At 42.0% G+C, this 18,458-nt stretch overlaps 2 protein-coding genes across 2 annotated transcripts; both read left to right on the plus strand.

Moving 5' to 3' along the window:
• Positions 1-7,651: 7,651 nt before the first annotated feature.
• On the plus strand, positions 7,652-11,411 carry LOC136540869 (beta-glucuronosyltransferase GlcAT14A-like). Its single transcript, XM_066532901.1, has 4 exons — positions 7,652-8,339; positions 9,665-9,740; positions 9,829-9,944; positions 10,725-11,411. The coding sequence occupies exons 1-4, from the start codon at positions 7,826-7,828 to the stop codon at positions 11,237-11,239; spliced, it is 1,221 nt and encodes a 406-aa protein (XP_066388998.1). The 5' UTR covers positions 7,652-7,825; the 3' UTR covers positions 11,240-11,411.
• Positions 11,412-15,266: 3,855 nt separating this feature from the next.
• Positions 15,267-17,890, plus strand: LOC136540870 (heat shock 70 kDa protein 4-like). Its single transcript, XM_066532902.1, has 2 exons — positions 15,267-15,522; positions 16,298-17,890. The coding sequence occupies exons 1-2, from the start codon at positions 15,306-15,308 to the stop codon at positions 17,701-17,703; spliced, it is 1,623 nt and encodes a 540-aa protein (XP_066388999.1). The 5' UTR covers positions 15,267-15,305; the 3' UTR covers positions 17,704-17,890.
• The last annotated feature ends 568 nt before the right edge of the window (positions 17,891-18,458 follow it).

The raw sequence follows: 18,458 nt of genomic DNA on the forward strand, positions 1-18,458 counted from the left end.
GAAACTAAGCCACACATGATTCGCTTATCGCCTCAAGTACATTTTAATTTAAAAACCCGAGAAACTTATTTTGGAAATTTTTCATAGGCCTAAATCGCGTTGCTAAACAAGCTCGAAACACTAGGGGTGTTACACCACCACCTATGCGCCTCTCCAGTCGATGCTCACTACACCACAACACCAAGATTAGCGATGGACGGTCTGACGCTAAAAGCGGCTACAACGACAGACAATTTGACGCTAAAAAGTTATAGCGACAGACTTCTACAGATGGTGTAGGTCCTAGCGCTAAAAATCTTTAACGACAGACAATACTTTTAGCGATAGTTAGTCTATTGCTCTAATTTTTTTTAGCGACAGATAGTCTGCTACTACTCTTTAGCGATAGATAACCTGCCAGTACTCTATAGCGACGGACAATTTGAAGTTACAAATGTTTTTAGCGACTGATGGTTTGACGAGATCATTTAAATGCATTTCAAAAAAAAAATAAAAGGTCATTTGGTTGCAAATTAATACAAAAGTAACATCATTGTGCATGTTTCTCGTATAAATAGATTCATTCATGACCAAGTCCAAATACTCACTAAGACATACATATATGGTCAGCCATTGTAAACTTGAATCAATGATTCATCAATGATAAGTCTATAGTATCAGCTACCTGTATCCAAAAGAGATAGACTAGCACCTAAATCAGCTTTGAGTGGTAAATCATCCACAAACTTGCCAACTAGCACCGTAGTAGACCCTGAAACCAAAACCTAACATGTAATCAGTAACATGTTAACATAGATCCATGATCAGATAAAGTTACTATGCTTCATTTTTGTTAAATTAATTGGATCTTAAATAATGTGTATGTAGATTGGTACTTAGAGAAAAATTCAGGGCCTCATATTGGGACTTGGTTTTCTGTATCTTTGAAGCTTACTTATGTGCCGAGCAAGTCAAATCATGTAGTAAATAGATGCTCCAAAGAAGCCTAACTAGTCAATTAGCTCTTGTGCTACTCAAGCTAATGTTGCGGTATAAACACATGCAAATTAGATCTTGTTATATCTCTTGTTTTTACTTGTTTGCACTAGGGTTCAACAAGATAGTTTAGATGAATCAAAAATAAATAAAAATTTATCACAGCTCCTATCTCAAGGTCAGGTCATTTTTTGCCTACAAACTGTACATATGTCACCAGCTCCTATCTCAAGTTTCCAGGAAGCTTTTTTCTCACTAAAAAATATGCAATTGCAGCCCATGTAAAGGAAAACAAACTAGGATCTATTGCAACAGTGTGTATCACATAGCCTATATATCACAGAATAGTTTATATATCATAGAACAACATAAGATTGTTGAATTGAATATTGAACTGCATAAATCAATCCTTTATGTGCTAGCAATTGACAAAAATCTAATTACAGTGTTAGAGCAATGCAACTCACTACAGAGCCTAGCCACGTCCTAGTTCTCTTTGGCCTGAACATGAGGACAAGTCCTTATCCTGTAGTGGCATGTACTGTGAGCTCCGTGGTTGCCTCTGCTAGCTCCCTACATGTTGGACAACAACAACCTGAGCATAAATAGGTAAATTCATATACGATCATGCTGAAATAATAAGTATTTGTTCTTAACTTTGCATAAATAGATGATCTCTTGTGCAAGGACTTGTTAAGTATTGCTAGTGCTATTCTTAATTTGTATAACTTAACATGTTACACATTTCCAGTGAGGCTGCTGATTTGCACTTAAAAGTTAGCTAAATAAGCAGAGAAAGGACCTCAGGCTGCTGATTTGCACATAAAGCTACCAGCCAATTAAAGGTCATGTAATGGGTACTTGAATTATAAAATATTATAGACAAAAAAGGAGTTTGCAAGACAGAGGAGGAAATCATTTGCTGCACTCTGAAACGAACTTCAAATTGTAATCCCAAAGATTGCATTACAGTACAATCGAATAGCTATTGACTGCTACTAGCCTACTACTTGCATTCATTCATTGCAAAATAGATGGAAACAGAGAGAATATAAGAACAATCTACAAAAGTAGTCGATGAAGTTGACAAATGGAAAATAGAGTCTTCTTCAGTTAAAACAGCTACTTAAAACAAAATTATCTTGGTAGCAGATTAAAACAGTAAAGGATAGTCCAATATGAAGCAAAATGACAGCTGCAATTAAACTACAAAAAAGCTAAGTAACAACGGCACAATTAAAAGACAGCTACAAATATTCTCAAATGTACAGATTAGTTGTGTCGAGCATATATGGAACTTGCACCACCCAAACTTCCTAAACTTTAAATCGAGTAACTGACTCAACTTCAAACTCATTAAAAATATCACATACCTTAAATCGAGTGACTGAATGATGTATGGACACAGTTGCAGTTCTGCTACTCCTATTCCTGCTGGCAGCAGCATACAAGCTCTAAGCCGCGTGCATTGAACTGCTAAACATGTGTAATATGCTAGCATGACAATATTACTATGGAAAAGAAAGTTTCAACAAAATTCTATAAGTTATGATTGTGTTGGCACCGTGGTGTCTCTGAATTCTCTGTGACAACAGTTTGTCGCAGTTTGTGAAAACAAAAAATTGACAAAAATACAATCAGCATAAACTGATCAGGTAGGTTTCTCTGTAGAAGATTTCGTTCACTTTGGACTGCCTTCAACTCTGCTCAAGATGGATGATCTAACTGGAAAAATAATTCAAAGATCTAGTTGGGGTTGTTATATATATCCCTACTTGCTCAACCTAGTTACACCACATGAAAGCGGTAACATCCAGTTGTAGATTTCACTAAATATATTACACTTGTATGCAATACAAAGAAGCTATCAGCTCAATTATAGAGTGTGTTCACCTGAGTTGAGTGTCTGCTCTCCTCTCCAATCTACCTAAGAAGAATGCAATTTACATACAGGTAGTTGCAAACTTGTAATGGACAAAATGTTCAGCTAGCATAGGTGCATGTAATTCTCGAGATTATTTCCAAAAGTGCACAAAATAGGAAAAAATAGAAACATGTGATTGAATCATGATTGTCGACTCAAATAATCATCTCAGGTCTGCGGGCAACAGGGAAAAATATATTCAACCTTTTTCTCAGCACACATGTTATATTCTCTGACCACACAAATAACAATAAAAAATAGACATGAAATATTTCTTACACATCTAAAATATATTCAAATTATTTTGATAGTCTACATGTCTTCAAATTCTCTACAAGCAATCATCAGGGAAACTTTCCAGCATAAGATAAAATAAACAAATTTACTACATCACAGATCAAACCAAAATGAAAATTATGTCGTCTAGTTTATTACTTTATTGTATGGCCATGCAGTAGTCCTCTCAACAAGATAGGAACAGTAAACTTTTATTTGAATGGATTAAGTGAAATTATAAGCTATCCAGTTAATGAAATTATAAAGGATGAAACTTAGTTTGTACAACTCACTATACCTTTAATAATTGTATCTAAAAGCACTGAGTAGAGGACAAAGTCAGCTATCACATTCACCGCTCTCTCAACATCAATGAAACCTTATGTAGCTTTCCATCGATTGGCATATGAGGGAATGAACAATCACTGCAAAGGATTAAATTGAAACCTTAGATCAACTAGAACTAATGTAAACAATCACCTCCCTCCAGTGACACATGAATCAAATCAATTTCATTTTCTAAGCCCCATTTCTTCAACAAAATCCCAAAATCCGAACCCTAAATCATAATTCCCCAAATCCCGTACCAAATCCCCAACCCTAAGATTAAGAAAAGGGCCTAGTGCTCACCTAAGACGGCATCGATGGGCTCATCTGAGAGCTCGCCGCCAGCGCATCAGGAGCCTCCACCGCCGCCATGAGGCTCCTCGCGTGCGTGCGCGCGTCCAGCAAAGGGCGCCATGGCGGTGCCGCTCGACGATGCCACGGTGGCATCACCATCTCCTACCGTCGCTTGCTTGGGCCGTCGTCGCGCCGGTCTCCTAGCTGTGTGGCGGCTGGCGTGAGCGTGGAAGGCGGAGGAGGAAGAAAAGAAAAGTGAAGCTAAGGTTTTGGGGAGCGGGCTTCCTGCTGGTTTTGATCCTCCAAAATTGAAGGGCAACCGTCCGGTGCATTTTGATGGCTGAGAAAGCTCAGGGACTTCATAGGCCTGTGGAGGAGAAGTCGGCTCAATAGCCTTCACTAGCCCAGGCCCAGGTTGAGCGTTTGCTTCCATGCACGGTTGCATGCTGTGCTAAGACGAGCTAAATGCTAAGACTGTCTCCAACAATGGCGATCCAAAATATAAGACCCACTCGTCCTTTGGGTAACGTTACTGGCAAAGGATTCAATACCTATTTTTGGTTTTCTCTAATAACAAGACCCAAAAGATAACCCTTTCTGCAAATGGGTCTTCAAAAGAGAGGATACTCATATTTAGGTTATGCCTCTCCCGGCACCCAAAAAGGCTCTTCCATATAGGTATTCTGTTGAAGGCTATAAATATTGTGTTGGAGACTCCTTTTGGGTTTGGATTCCGCAATGGGTCTCCCGTTGGAGAAAGCCTAAGTCAGACCAAAATAAGTTTCCTTTTTACGGTGCTTTTCAATTTTCAATAAGCTGCTCTATTATTTAATTAATGCACTGGTTAGCACTAAGGCTAATAAGCAAATAAATATTAGTTGATTCCACTGTGAACATTAAGAAATATTCTCTGGTTATATTGGAATCAATGGGCTGAGAATTATTTAATTGTTCAAGTATGTTAGTGGTTAAGAATAATAATAGTTAAAGTTAAGACTAAGTTTAATTATTAAGTGGATTTATTTAAGCCTTTTTCCATAAGTATATATTATATATAAATAAGTTTTATTTCCTAAGCATAATATATTATTCCCGCCATAAGTTTAATCTCTTTTCTCCGATTAAGTTGAAACCAACGGAAAAATTTAGTTGGTGGAGAAATTAAAGTTCATATTAAGTGTGGGCATATTTAAACTAAGTTTAAACATGGGCTATTTAAGTTATTAAAAAATGCATAAGTATTTTTTCTTTCTCTAATTCTAAGTATTTATTTATTCTCTAAGTGATAAGTTTTAACCTTCTTAAGCAAAATGTTTATAATTGAGTTTGGGCTTTATTTTAGTGGCTTTCATAGTTGTATTTTTTACCAAAGTTATTTACAACTATTGATTGTCACAATTCTATTGTCCACTAGTAAGTTGTTTATTGTCCTAAGTCATACTTATAAGGCTCATTCTTGGGCATAATGCAAAGTTTTAGACATTCTTAAGGAAGGCTATAACAAATATTTAAGACCCTTTTTGGGATTAATTTAAGACTAAAGTTAATAGCCTCATTATTAAATTAAGTCAACTTTACACTTCCACAATTAAGTATAATAAGTTGATCATAAGGTAAATTCATTTACTACGATAAGTTATTACTTGCTAGAGACCTGATAAGTTATATGATTGGTTTTGTGGCTTGTGGTTGTATTATGACCAACCTTGTTTATAGTCACTTGTCATTCAATTAATCTTCAGTTGCAGTATCAAGCATTTACCTTTGGGTGCTTGAGCTAGGTGCGGGGCCCATTTTTTTAGTGACAGATAGATCAACGGTATATCTGTTTTTAGCGACAACGAATTAACGTTAAATATGTTTACCTATAGCGACAGACAATGAGTCGTTAAATGAGGATTTAGCGATAGATCGTTTGTAAGTTATCTTTAGCGCCAGATCATCCATCGATAAATATATTTTTTTAGCGTTAGATGTCTAACGGTGATGCGGTGTTGTGGTGTAGTGGCTGGACACATGGCAGAGGAAGGGATCAAACACTCCTAGAATTTTTAGGATCAAGAGTAGGAGCAACTGACCGCTACCGGTGCTGAGGACATGCTTGGAGATTTTTTACAACCAAGCCAAGCTGCTGGGCGTTTGATTGTTTTCTGTGCCACGTGTCCAGCACTGAGTGGAGGGGCGCGCAGGCGCTGGGGTGCGCCCATCGCTCACACAATTAATTTTTCACTCGGTTAGAAGCCACGTGTCTCAAAAAAATCTATCACACCCTCAGGCGTGGTGTGGCTCGTCGGTCGACTCAGGTGTGGCGCCAAACTCCTGAAGATACTCTAAAAGTGAACAATTGAAAACTCTACCTTCTGGTCGTGTGATGAATTTTTAGGCATGTGGCTTCTATCTGAATGGGCCTGCACGAATGCAACGGTGCAAGAGGCTACACCCAATTTTTTTTCGAAAGCAACGCTCCATCTCCATGCCTCCATGCCTCCATCCAACAGCCTGTTCGGTTGGCTGGTTCGTATCGTTACTGGTTCGTGAAGAAGTACTGCTGACTGGTTTGTGTGAGAGAAAAATACTATTCCGACTAAAAATTTACGATCGTTTACGATAGGCCAAAGCCAAACGAACAGGCTGCAAGTCCGCAGGCTGACGCCGTAGGCCTCTCTAGAGCGTTGAAATATTGTCAAATCGAAACGATCTGTGCTGTGCAGAGCAGCAGAGGTCCGGCCACCAGGGAGCAGCTTCTGCTTTGCTAGTCGGGTTGTCTTTCTCACGTGGAACTATAAAGAGATTGTAGCGCGCTCGTCGTCTATGGAGGCTTGGACGGTTGCGGTGATCTCCTCAAGGATGCGAACTTAGAATCTAGGTATAGTTGTAGGATTTGTTTGTGTGTGTGAATGTTTGGTGTGGTATTGGTGTGTGTTTATTCATGACTAGATACTATAGTTGTATCTAGATGAGAGGCGAAAAAAAAAACCAAGCCAATACGGTCTACTGCAGTCTGCAGATGATGCTGGCACAGTGACATTACCATTTGATCAGTCAAACAGAGATCTCGCGAAGGTTTGTTCCAACAAGAAATTCCACGTATGCACCGACTCTTTCGCCATCAAACTTGGCTGGTCAGCACGCCGTTGCTTCGCCCTTTGTATTTTGGCATCTTCGTTGGGCTAATAAGTTATGACTAAAAGTACTGCTGGCTAATTTGTTGTGAGAAAAAAATATTATTTATTGACTGAAAAAGTACGACTTATAAGCCAAACGAACAAGGCCACTAACATTCAACATGTTCGCTTGCTCGTAAACGGTCGTAAATTTCCAGCCGGGAACAGTGTTTTTCTCTCACACCAAACCAGCCAGCAGTAAATAATCCACGATACGATACGGCCTCCCGAACAGGCTGATTGTAGATTTCTTCAGTAAAGGAAGATTAACTTCTTAACCTCCGCTGTAATCTACAGCTTATCACGAGTGTTATCCCCGTGACTACACCATGATTAGTTAACCACTGGCCTTGCTAATTGCTTCCTGCTGTTTGAAACCCTCGACTCAGCTCTTGTCTCCGATCGTTTGAATTTATTAGCTGATTTATCGATTAGACTCTATAATATTTTTTTTATAAAAAACAATTTTAACCGATTTATCCGCCGAAAAGGCCTAGTACTTTCGGGGGACTCCCACCAGTGAGGCGGCAGGCAATTATTATGGCACGCCGTACGCTGCGCGCCCGTACCGTACCGCCGGCGCATAACCCGCCCGATTTCCTTGCACGAAATTGTTTAAAAAAAAATTCGTTGCACGAAACGCCGCTGCCGAGCCTGCTCCCTGCGCTGCGCTGCGGTGCGGCCTCAGCCTCACTTGCATCTCGCCTTCTGTCCGTCTGTCTCCACCAGCCACCGAGCCAGCAAGCAACCGACCGCCCCTTTCCCCCCTGCCCGTCCGCGGTACGCCTCGCGCCGGCGAGCGAGCGAATGCCGCGGGAGCTCTAGCCCTCGGCGCCTCGCCCGGGGCGGCGTGTCCACCCGACCCATGAGGAAGCTGACGCCGGCGCACCGCCTCCGGTGGATGCGCGCGCTGCTCCTCGCGCTCCCGCTCGTCTCGCTCCCCATCCTCTACGCGGCGCTCGGCACGGCGTGCTCGTCGTCGTCCTCGTCCTCGGCGCCGCGGCTACCGCAGCAGCAGCAGCAGCGGAGGGCGCCGCCGAGGCTGGCGTACCTCATCACGGGCGCGGGCCCCGGGGACGGCCCGCGGATCCGGAGGCTGCTGCGGGCGCTCTACCACCCGTGGAACTACTACCTCGTCGGCGTAGCGGGGGAGGACGAGCGCGCGGATCTCGAGGCCTTCGTGCGCGGCCAGGAGGCGCCGCGCCGGTACGGCAACGTCCGGGTGGCGGCCGCGGTGGAGTGGGGCGCCGTCTCGCGGAGGGGCCCCACCGAATTGGGCGCCACGCTCCACGCCGCCGCTGTGCTGCTCCGGGAGTTCGACGGCTGGAGCTGGTTCATCAACCTCAGCGCCTCCGATTATCCGCTCATGCCCCAAGATGGTAAAATTCTACTCCCTCCTCGATATGGATAGCTTCTAGCCCACACGATATTTTCTTGTTATATATGCTTGCAGCTATGAATGCGTTTATGCTTCAGCATGACACCAACTTTTGGTTTCCTTATACGTACTACAGAATTACGTGTCCAAAAAATGGCCCTATTAGTGCCATTTGATTTAATTTATGGTGTCAAGTTCTTCTCATACCATGTGATCGCAATTTGATATATTTGAGTACCATAAAATTTGTTGTATGCTCTGTCGCCAAGAAGGATAATAGCTACATAATGTCGAGTAGTACTTGTCAAAGGCTTGCTATTCAAATTCCAGCTGAAGGAGTTTACTGTTTTTGGGCTGACTGGTTCTATCTTCCATTCATGTGAGGAACTTTGGGTCATGCAATTTCATAACAAACAGCATTATAAAGGGCGTACCCAGTGCAGAGAGCTCCCGCTCTGTGCGAACAGCATTATACAATTGAAATTTATTTGTTCTCTGAATTCCGTATGTGTTTCACCAGCTGGGGTCTGCTAGCTGATTCTCTATGGTGGCAGCCTGACAGGTTTTGAATTGTAATGACCTCTTCTGGTCTGTATATTGTGGGGTATTGAATAGTGCTTATGATTCCTCAGATTTATTGATAACCAAGTTCAGGCTAGATATGGATAGTAAAATTACATACATGGATGGGATTGTTAGCTTTTCTAATTCCGATGCAAGTTGTTATGCCACAGACACCACAAATAGACAGATAAACTGAATAGGTATAGGCTACTCTTTGAATTCTGTGGAAATCTCATCCAGTACTATCTAACAAACAGATCTAGTAGCATCAAATTCAGCTTTTTTGGGGGTCATTTTTTAACACTTCCGGGAACACCATTCTTTGCTCAATATTGTCCCTTATAACCTTTCAACTGAGCTTTAGCATTGTATCAACTACCAAGTTAATCAACTTAACTTCATAACATGACAGCAGCCAGAGAATCGAGTCCATCACAGTTGGGTCCATCTTGATGTGTAACCTAAGCGACAGCAACAAATTATGAAGAACAGTAAATGCTGGATCTCAATATTAATAATACTTTTGTGAGTTTGAAGGACTGGATGCAGAACGGAAGTTGTTTAAGCTTCTGGACCTGCTCAAAATTCTTAAGGCCGTCAATATCTATGAATAATTTTTCAAAAAAAAAAAAAACTTACAAACCTTCTCCCAATATGTTGATTTGTAGTACAGCAATTGTTTGAAGTGCTCTAAGATCTGATTGATTTTTTTCTCCCAATTATCGAAACTAATATTTATGTTGTTTCCCTTATATTTATCAGACATCCTTCATATCTTCTCATACATGCCAAGAGACCTCAATTTCATTGAGCACACAAGCAATATTGGTTGGAAAGAGTAAGCATATCATTCCAATGTTCTGTGGTTCTTAATTCTTAACCTCTTTTTTTTGTTTTTTATTATTATTCTTGGGTTGCATGTGCAGGCACCAAAGAGCCCGACCAATCATTTTAGATCCAGCATTGCAGGTCCCAAATAAAACTGAGGTTGTAACAACAAAGGAGAAAAGGAGTATGCCCTCAGCTTTCAAAATATTTGTAGGTACTGTCTGACATCTTTACTGACTACTGAATCTCTGTTTGACTGATCAAATGGTCAATTTCAATGCCCTGTAGCAGAGAACGGTTCGCTGTAGCAATGTTGCCTAGTTGTCTTTTGTGCACTCCAGAAGAACCTCTTTAAGCAAACTTGTGATAATTTGTGTGTTCCATCTATTAGACAACATAGATGTCAATTGTCATATGGGTCATGGCGATGTTTACTTAGATGGTTATGAAATTATCGGTCATACCAATTTGGGTCTGTCTAATTGCTACAGTGAAGTTATTTGGTGTTTGTGGAGTAGTTTTATATCTGACATATTAAAAAGATACCTCTAAACTCTTTTAAAAGGCAATTAACTAGTAACTGCATGGAGCCAAGCTGTACAAAAATCCTTGATGAAATCACCTTGCATGATAAGATGTTGCATCACAGCATACTGCATCCTTTAGGTAGATGGTTTTTTGGTGAAACATGTATGTATATCTTATATTGCCTACTGCTGATATATGTGTTGATTAAGATCTTTCAGAATGCTGCCTGATTATCTTTATGATGTTGATTGCCTTCTCAATCATTGTTTCACCTGCAATTTTGGCAACTGACATCATGAATACTCGGCCTTGTTATATTGTTGTGTATTTTTCGTCCTTAGTAGAACAGTTGAGAAGCATTTTCTTGATCAAAGTTTAGTTGAGTCTTTATCCTTTCTATTGTAGTTAAGGCAATGCTGTTTTCTTGTAAATTTTACTTCTAATGATTACAACTCCTTCGGTACAGGTTCGTCTTGGGTGATGCTTAGTCGATCATTCCTGGAGTTTTGCTTATTGGGATGGGACAACCTTCCTCGCACACTACTGATGTATTTCACCAACTTCCTCTCATCCTCAGAAGGCTACTTCCACACAGTGATCTGCAACTCAGAGTACTACCAGAACACCACTGTCAACAGTGATCTGCGTTTCATGGCTTGGGATAACCCCCCTCGGACGCACCCTGTTAACCTCACAACAGAGCATTTTGATGCAATGGCAAACAGCAGGGCGCCATTTGCACACTCCTTTGCCAATGATAATTCAGTCCTGGATATGATTGACGCCAAGTTGTTGGGCCGAGCACCTGACCGCTTCACCCCGGGTGGATGGTGCTTGGGTAGCTCAGTAGGCGGGAAAGATCCGTGTACCTTCTTGGGAAGGTCCTTTATTCTCAGGCCCACCAAAGGCTCGGCTAAGCTAGAGAAGTTGTTGTTGAAACTTTTGGAACCTGATAACTTCAGGCCTAAACAGTGTAAATAACACTCATTTTACATGGTAGCCAGTTTTTTTTTTTAGTTTTTTTGGAGGGTAGTGTTCAGAGGCCAAAGTTTGATGAAATGTTTCTGGTTGTTGCGGCAGTAGGCATACATACAGGTGTGTTGTTGTATACTTGCAACTGGAAAGTTCAATTCAAAAGTGATTTGAGATCATACATGATAGAGATCGCTACATGCCTACATGTTGGCTGGTTCGTATCGTTGCTGGTTCGTGAAGAAGTACTGCTGGCTGGTTTGTGTGAGAGAAAAATACTGTTCTGGCTGGAAATTTACGATCGTTTACGACAAGCCACAGCCAAATGAACAGGCTGATGATACATGTACTCTTGCTGTTTCATCACTTCCACGGCTGTACAACAACCGATGATAATCAGAGACTTCAGTTGTTCCCTGGAGATTGTCCGAGGTTTTGGTCCTATACTATTCCCACTGCGACGTAAAACGATTTGGTTCGTACGGGAGTTCATCATATTTTTTTTTTGGAAACGTTGGTAAACGTAAAATAAATTTCCTGTGCGTTGCAGCAGTTTTTTTTTTTCATATAATACAAAAAAAAGTGAAGACGCAAATATGGGCCTCCCTGTAATGTTCCTTCCTCAGTGACTTCAATGGGCTGTGAACGCTCCCTCGCAACACCGTCTCTTAAAAATAAGGCCCACTCACCTCAAGTCACTTAAGCCCAACTTGGATATCTACGGTCCACCTCACCTTCCAGGGGGGAATTCCTTACGCCATAAAAAAAAAATCACAATGCTCCTGTAAAAAAGTTCAACGGTTTTCAATGTGACTATTTTAACTTTTTTTATATATCTTTTATGTTATTGCTGTTAGTTTGGGCTCTAATGTCAAACTATAGGTGTGAAAAGTCAAAAATACCGTTAAATCTAAATATGTTATTATTATTTTTAAACATTTTAACGACTTCAAATGAAAAAACTCAAAACTAGAAAGTTGTAGATCTCGTCGAGATCTATAATTTTTATATAAAAATTATTTTCATTTAATTCAAAAAAAACAAATTTTCTAAGATATATTAATCATATCAAATTATATTTTTTTGTGGAATTAAATGAAGATAATTTTTATATGAAAATTATAGATCTCAACGAGATGTTTTCTAGTTTTGAGTTTTTTTATTTGAAGTCGCTAAGATGCTAAAAAAATTAATGACATATTTAAACTTAAGGATATTTTCGACTTTTCACACCCACAGTTTTGACGGCGTTAGAGCCTTAACTATCGACAGTGACATAGATGGCATAAAAAATGAAATAGTGTCGCTAAACACCGTTGAATTTTTCTAGGACATTGCGATTGTTTTTACCCCCCCCCCAGAAACTGCTCGTACGATCTCAAGAACGCCGCCTCTCCAGTTCTCGCACCCTCGTCGTCGCTGCCGGCCGTCTGCCCGTCGCAGTCTCCTCCAGGTACGCGTCTCGGTCCCTTCACCTCTCATCCCTTTCTCCGTCATGGCTTACACTTCCGGAATCCGGATCGGTGCTTCGCCCCGCCGCGGTAAGAATCCCCACCCACGGAGTTTTCCGGCTGCCACTCGATAGAGGTAGATCTGACCCGCCTGTCAACCTTAGCCTACCGTGAGGCTGGACTCCACCTCTGTGCCGGAGCGTTACTCTTCACCGCTGCTCGGTTGTCTCTTCTGCGGTGTTGAGGTTCAGCTTGTTGCGACAAATTTGCTGGCGCCTGCAACCTGTTCGACCGAATGCTTCGGTGAAGGAAATTAGTCACACCTCGCCGTACGCAGGCTTGCGTGCTATTGTTCAGCTTCATACTCGTATTCGTCTACAATTGCTCTATCCATTTAAAGCTTCTAATACTTAGACATTGGTCCCTGTAGTGAGAATCACATCGACTGATGTTTTGATTGCTTTCTGCTGTTCAAATCAGTATGCTTAAACTGGATAACGCGTGATGTTCATATAGTCCATGCCAAGCTAGTAAACACATATTTATTGCAAATGTATTCAAGCACCATTCGTTCTACTTTTACCCGAGGTTTTCTTCAAACATTTCATCTCCCACATTGAGTTGTTGCTCCTTTGAATTATTTCTCTTCTGTGTGTGTTGTGGTGCTGAGGTGGGATTTAGGGCTATTCACATTGCATGCTGTTGAGCTAATCACACATATTGGTCAAATCCATGAAGGTGAAGGTGAAGCAGCAGAATGGGTCGGAAGGCTGGTGTTTTGTACATAAACCCAAAGAAGTTTGGTGCTGTTGCGAAGCCGTGCATGCCAGAAATGGTGGCCTTCCTCAATTGCCTGGCCTTAAACAAACAGAATGATGACAAATGCATCAGGCAGAAGGATCTTTTGGTTCAATGCACTCAGACACAGGTTATTATTATCCACATCACTACTTGTGTTTTGCATCCTTAGACATTGTTTTGTCATCCTTATACTTTGTTTTGTCAAAGCGTTAAGCAAGCAATTCTTCTGCTCCTAATGCCTGCTTGTGACGTCATTGCAGAAGGGGAGGCCAAAGAACGCAGCGAAGACCATCAATTACCATCTCCAGCGACTTGGGCGCGGCAAGTTCCTCTAGGTGCAGTGATGTTCAGATCATTTCCTCATCAAGCTTTACTGCCTTGTATTGAAGTTCAGGAAGACAATTATTTTCTTCAAAGTAGCTTTGCTGAAATGGGACATTAATGTGTTTGCATAGATTGGACAATGGCCAGCAAATAATTCTATGTCAAACAGTAATATATATCATCAGTATATTGATACTGTTTTCTTCTCATCCTATGAAGGCACATCACAGTTATGTTTTCTGTCTATAGTGCCTGTTTGGATATTATGTTTTTGAGCTGTGTAAGTTTTACTGTTGCTTGTTAGCTTGTGAATTGCAGTTTTTGCCCGGTTCCAGTTTTGGTTGGTTGATCTGTTGGGCCATGTAATGAGCATTTTCCTCGTTTTAAATGATGGAATAATCACTCTTGGTGGTGTACCATGTTTTCACGAAGATAGATCTTTGTGCAGACAGCGCTGAATCCACGACCGAGATAAAATTGGTACTCCAGATGTAGATTATCCAACAGAGGTAGTAGAAGGTTACTTCAATATCAACTATTAAATTAAACCATGTACCATAAACTAAGAGCTCCTGCTAATAGGCTACGGTCATTTACATGTATAACACGATATAAGTTGCATGAAAGTAGCACTAATCATCCACTGCGATAACAACGACGATGTACTTTTAGAACTAATATCCGAAAACCCAAGGCCCCAAGTCTTCTACAATTAGGCAGTGGTAAGGTAATTAATAAGGCGTCCTATGGCACGGCTTCACTTTACCAGTGAAGTCGTTTTTTTATGCTTTAGGTCCACAAATAGCTCTACAGGTGGAGTCGAAGCCATTTTGAGACACGTTTAGCAAAACCCAACTTCTCATAATAGACAAAAGGAATGAAATGACCATGTGTGGAAGACCCGGCTTGGCAGCTCCTTCGTTACTGTGTTTGTTGCCTAGCCTTTGGAAAGCGCTGCCCTCTTCCTTGCTTGCCCCACAGTTTCCTCCGTGCATTTTGTGTGTTAGAACTTTCCTTCCTAACTGTTAGAATTGATACTCTAAAAAAAACTGTTAGAATTGTTCTTGCAAATTGTTTAAACAATTTGTTGTTAATGTTTGAATAAACATAACTATCATTATTGTCTTTTATTTTATTTATAATAAGTGATGAATTAGTTGAAAGTATTGGGAAAAAAGGAAAAAAAAATAGCACATTTGATCTCTAATAATGGGCTGTACACCTGTACCTATAGTCGATAGTGGGATGACTGATCCCGGGTAGCTCCTTTTCTGTTTTAGATTGTGATGATAGTTTGGATTCGAGGGTGCCGCACCTACCAGATAGACGGCCTTTTAAGGAAAAGCCCAGCCAAAGAAATCGTGGAGAGGACGGTTGCCCTAGCACGCGCATGTATCGAAGCGGCATCCATTTATTCCGCATATACGCACACCCCGTGCGCTAGTAGCACTACCATAAATTCCGAGTACTTTCTACTTTGCTCTCCTCTGACTGTTGAGATGGCGGCCTCGAAGGTCGACGGGCCGGCGATCGGCATCGACCTGGGGACGACCTACTCCTGCGTGGCCGTCTGGCGGCACGACCGCGGCGAGGTCATCGCCAACGACCAGGGCAACCGCCTCACGCCGTCGTGCGTGGCGTTCACCATCTCCGAGAGGCTCGTCGGCGAGGCGGCGGTGAACCAGGCCGCCTTGAACCCCACCAACACCATCTTCGGTGAGAACTACACACCAGCTGTTTCATCAGTCGTTTATATAACTTGTTATTTTCTTCGATCGTCACGCGTGTGGACTCGCGCGCTGATTAATTTGCGTCACAGATCTATCAACTGTGCCTACGTAGGTACGTAGCTAGATTGAGTGCAATGTTTATGAACAGATCTATCAACTGTTTGGAAATAGGAAGCATATAAAGTTTGCCGCTCCATCATCTCAGCTGCAATGTTTATTATTCAACCACAAGCAGGCGCAGTAGTTCGTTCATATCCTTGCAACAAGCATGCCTCTTAAATTTCTCTGCCTGCATGTTCACATTATAGTTCTGGCATTTTTTAACTTCGTTTTGCGGTGACTTACTGTCTCCTGCGCGGCTGTTTAGTTTCTGTATAATCATTAATCACTATCACTATCACTATTACTAGATTCAATTTCGTCTCATGATGTGCAGTGCACACCTTTCTTTCAAAACAACTCACTGAATTCTTGCATATGAAGTGGATCAAGTATATACCAAGGATTGAAGGATAAAACATGACAACTGAGATAATGTAATCATGATTTCATGAAAAAGTTAATATAAGGTCTCGGCATTAATTCTTTTGAACTGGAGATGATGGAAAATTACAGTGTTTGTAGGACCAAACCTAATATCTGTTGTATGGCAAATCAAACCTTTATTACTTTGCAGAATATTTTTCAAACGCATAGAACAAACTACTGCTGCTTTGCCATTTATGGTTCGCTCTATTGACTACACGACTAAATGTTCACAGAAGTGAAGCGACTAATCGGCCGCCGATTCAGCGACGAATCTGTACAAGAAGATGTCAAATTGTGGCCTTTCAAAGTCGTCGCAGGTGATGACGAACGGCCAATGATCGTGGTGCAGCATGAAGGCAAGGAGAAGCAGTTCATGCCTGAGGAGATCTCCTCCATGGTGCTGGTCAAGATGAGAGAGACAGCTGAGGTATATCTCGGTAAAAAGATCAAGAACGCTGTCATCACCGTGCCTGTCTACTTCAACAACTCCCAGCGCCAGGCTACCATTGACGCCGGTGCCATTGCCGGCCTAAATGTCATGCGCATTATCAATGAGCCAACCGCCGCTGCCCTTGCATATGGTCTTGAGAAGATGCCAGTCAGCAACAAACGAAGGACGGTGCTCGTCTTTGATCTTGGTGGAGGTACCTTTGATGTCTCCCTCCTCAACATTGATCCGGGAGTCGGCATGGATAAGGGTCTCTTCGAGGTGGTGGCCATCGCCGGTGACACTCACCTTGGCGGGGCGGACTTCGACAACGAGATGGTGAAATACTCTCTCCGGGAGTTCACACGGAAACACGGGGAGATGGACATCCATAGCAACCAGAAGGCGCTTCGGCGTCTGAGGACTGCCTGCGAGAGAGCAAAGAGGATGCTGTCTTCCACTGCACAGACCACCATTGAGGTTGACTCGCTCCATGACGGCATTGACTTCTGCACCACCATCACCCGATCTCGATTTGAGGAGCTCAACAAGGATCTTTTCAGCAAGTGCATGAAGGCTCTGGATAAGTGCTTATGCGATGCCAAGATGGACAAGAGCAGCGTCCACGACGTCGTCCTAGTGGGCGGCTCCACCCGTATCCCCAAGGTGCAGAGCATGCTTCGGGATTTCTTCTGTGGGAAGGAGCTTTGCCGGAGCATCAACCCTGATGAAGCTGTTGCGTACGGTGCTGCCATCCAGGCCTCTATTCTCAGTGGTCGAACCGACGATGGGAGATTAGTGGATATGCTTCTGCGCGACGTTACGCCACTCTCGCTTGGGATTCAAACTAAAGGTAATTTTACAATGAGCGTGGTTATCCCGAGGAACACTGCCATCCCGATCAAAAAGACGGCGCCTTTCACCACCCTCTACGACAACCAGACCAGCGTTTCATTTCCAGTGTATGAGGGCGAGAGCGCGAGCACCAAGGACAACAATCTGCTCGGCAAGTTCAGGCTCACCGATGTACCCCCGGCACCGCAGGGTGTACCTGGTTTCGATGTCACCTTCGATATCGATGCAAACGGCGTCATGAAGGTGTCCGCGGAGGACAGGGACACTGGGCGGAAGAACAGCATCACCGTCGTTAACCACGGCGGTCGACTGCGCAAGGAGGAAATCGCGCGCTTGGTGCAGGAGGCCGAGAAGTAAAGAGCAACGGGGTCAAATCAAGGCTCGAGCGTGTCTGTTAGTGCAGCGATGGATGCTAAATAATGCTATCAACGTATCACTGAACTTTTAGCTTTGGCTTGTGTGTTTGGCCATAGCCTACTTTATTTTTGTTTTTTTTCCTGGAACCATGGTGATATTGTCGTAATACTCTATATGACTATATCTATTGGATGTTTTGCATCTGTCTCAAACGAAAACAAAAGGCTCTCCCAAAAGTAAGCCATTTTAGCTCACAAAGAAGCAAAGGAAATCTCGTCTGTAAAAGGAACCAAACACTCACAAGCTTGCGTGGAATCTTCGCTCGCTAGGCAGCGTACTGCGGAGCAAAGAAACCAAACTACTCTATTTCTTTCAACTAGCATGCAAGACCGATTATATATTACCTATACCTATCCCGGCTAAAAGTGGTTGTCAAAGGTCGTTTAAACACGTAATAATGATTTTAATTAAACAAAAAATTATATCACAAAGCTTTAAAAAAATTGAGGAAAAATATAGAGAGATTGGGACACGAGAAGCCCAATTAAAATATTTAGACCTCATGAAAATATTTCTAGAAGCTTCTAGAAAACGGATTTATCTTTAGAAAAATAGGAAAAAAATCATACAATGCTGTTGGTGTGTAAACACATTTATTTGAAAATCTCCCGATAACAAAATTGTGGTATGCAACATACGCTAATGTCGAATACATTAATTATAGTTGTATCCTATGTTTTTGTTGTAAAAAGTTT

This window comes from Miscanthus floridulus, chromosome 2 (genome assembly GCF_019320115.1).
Source record: "Miscanthus floridulus cultivar M001 chromosome 2, ASM1932011v1, whole genome shotgun sequence".
Taxonomy (NCBI): domain Eukaryota; kingdom Viridiplantae; phylum Streptophyta; class Magnoliopsida; order Poales; family Poaceae; genus Miscanthus; species Miscanthus floridulus.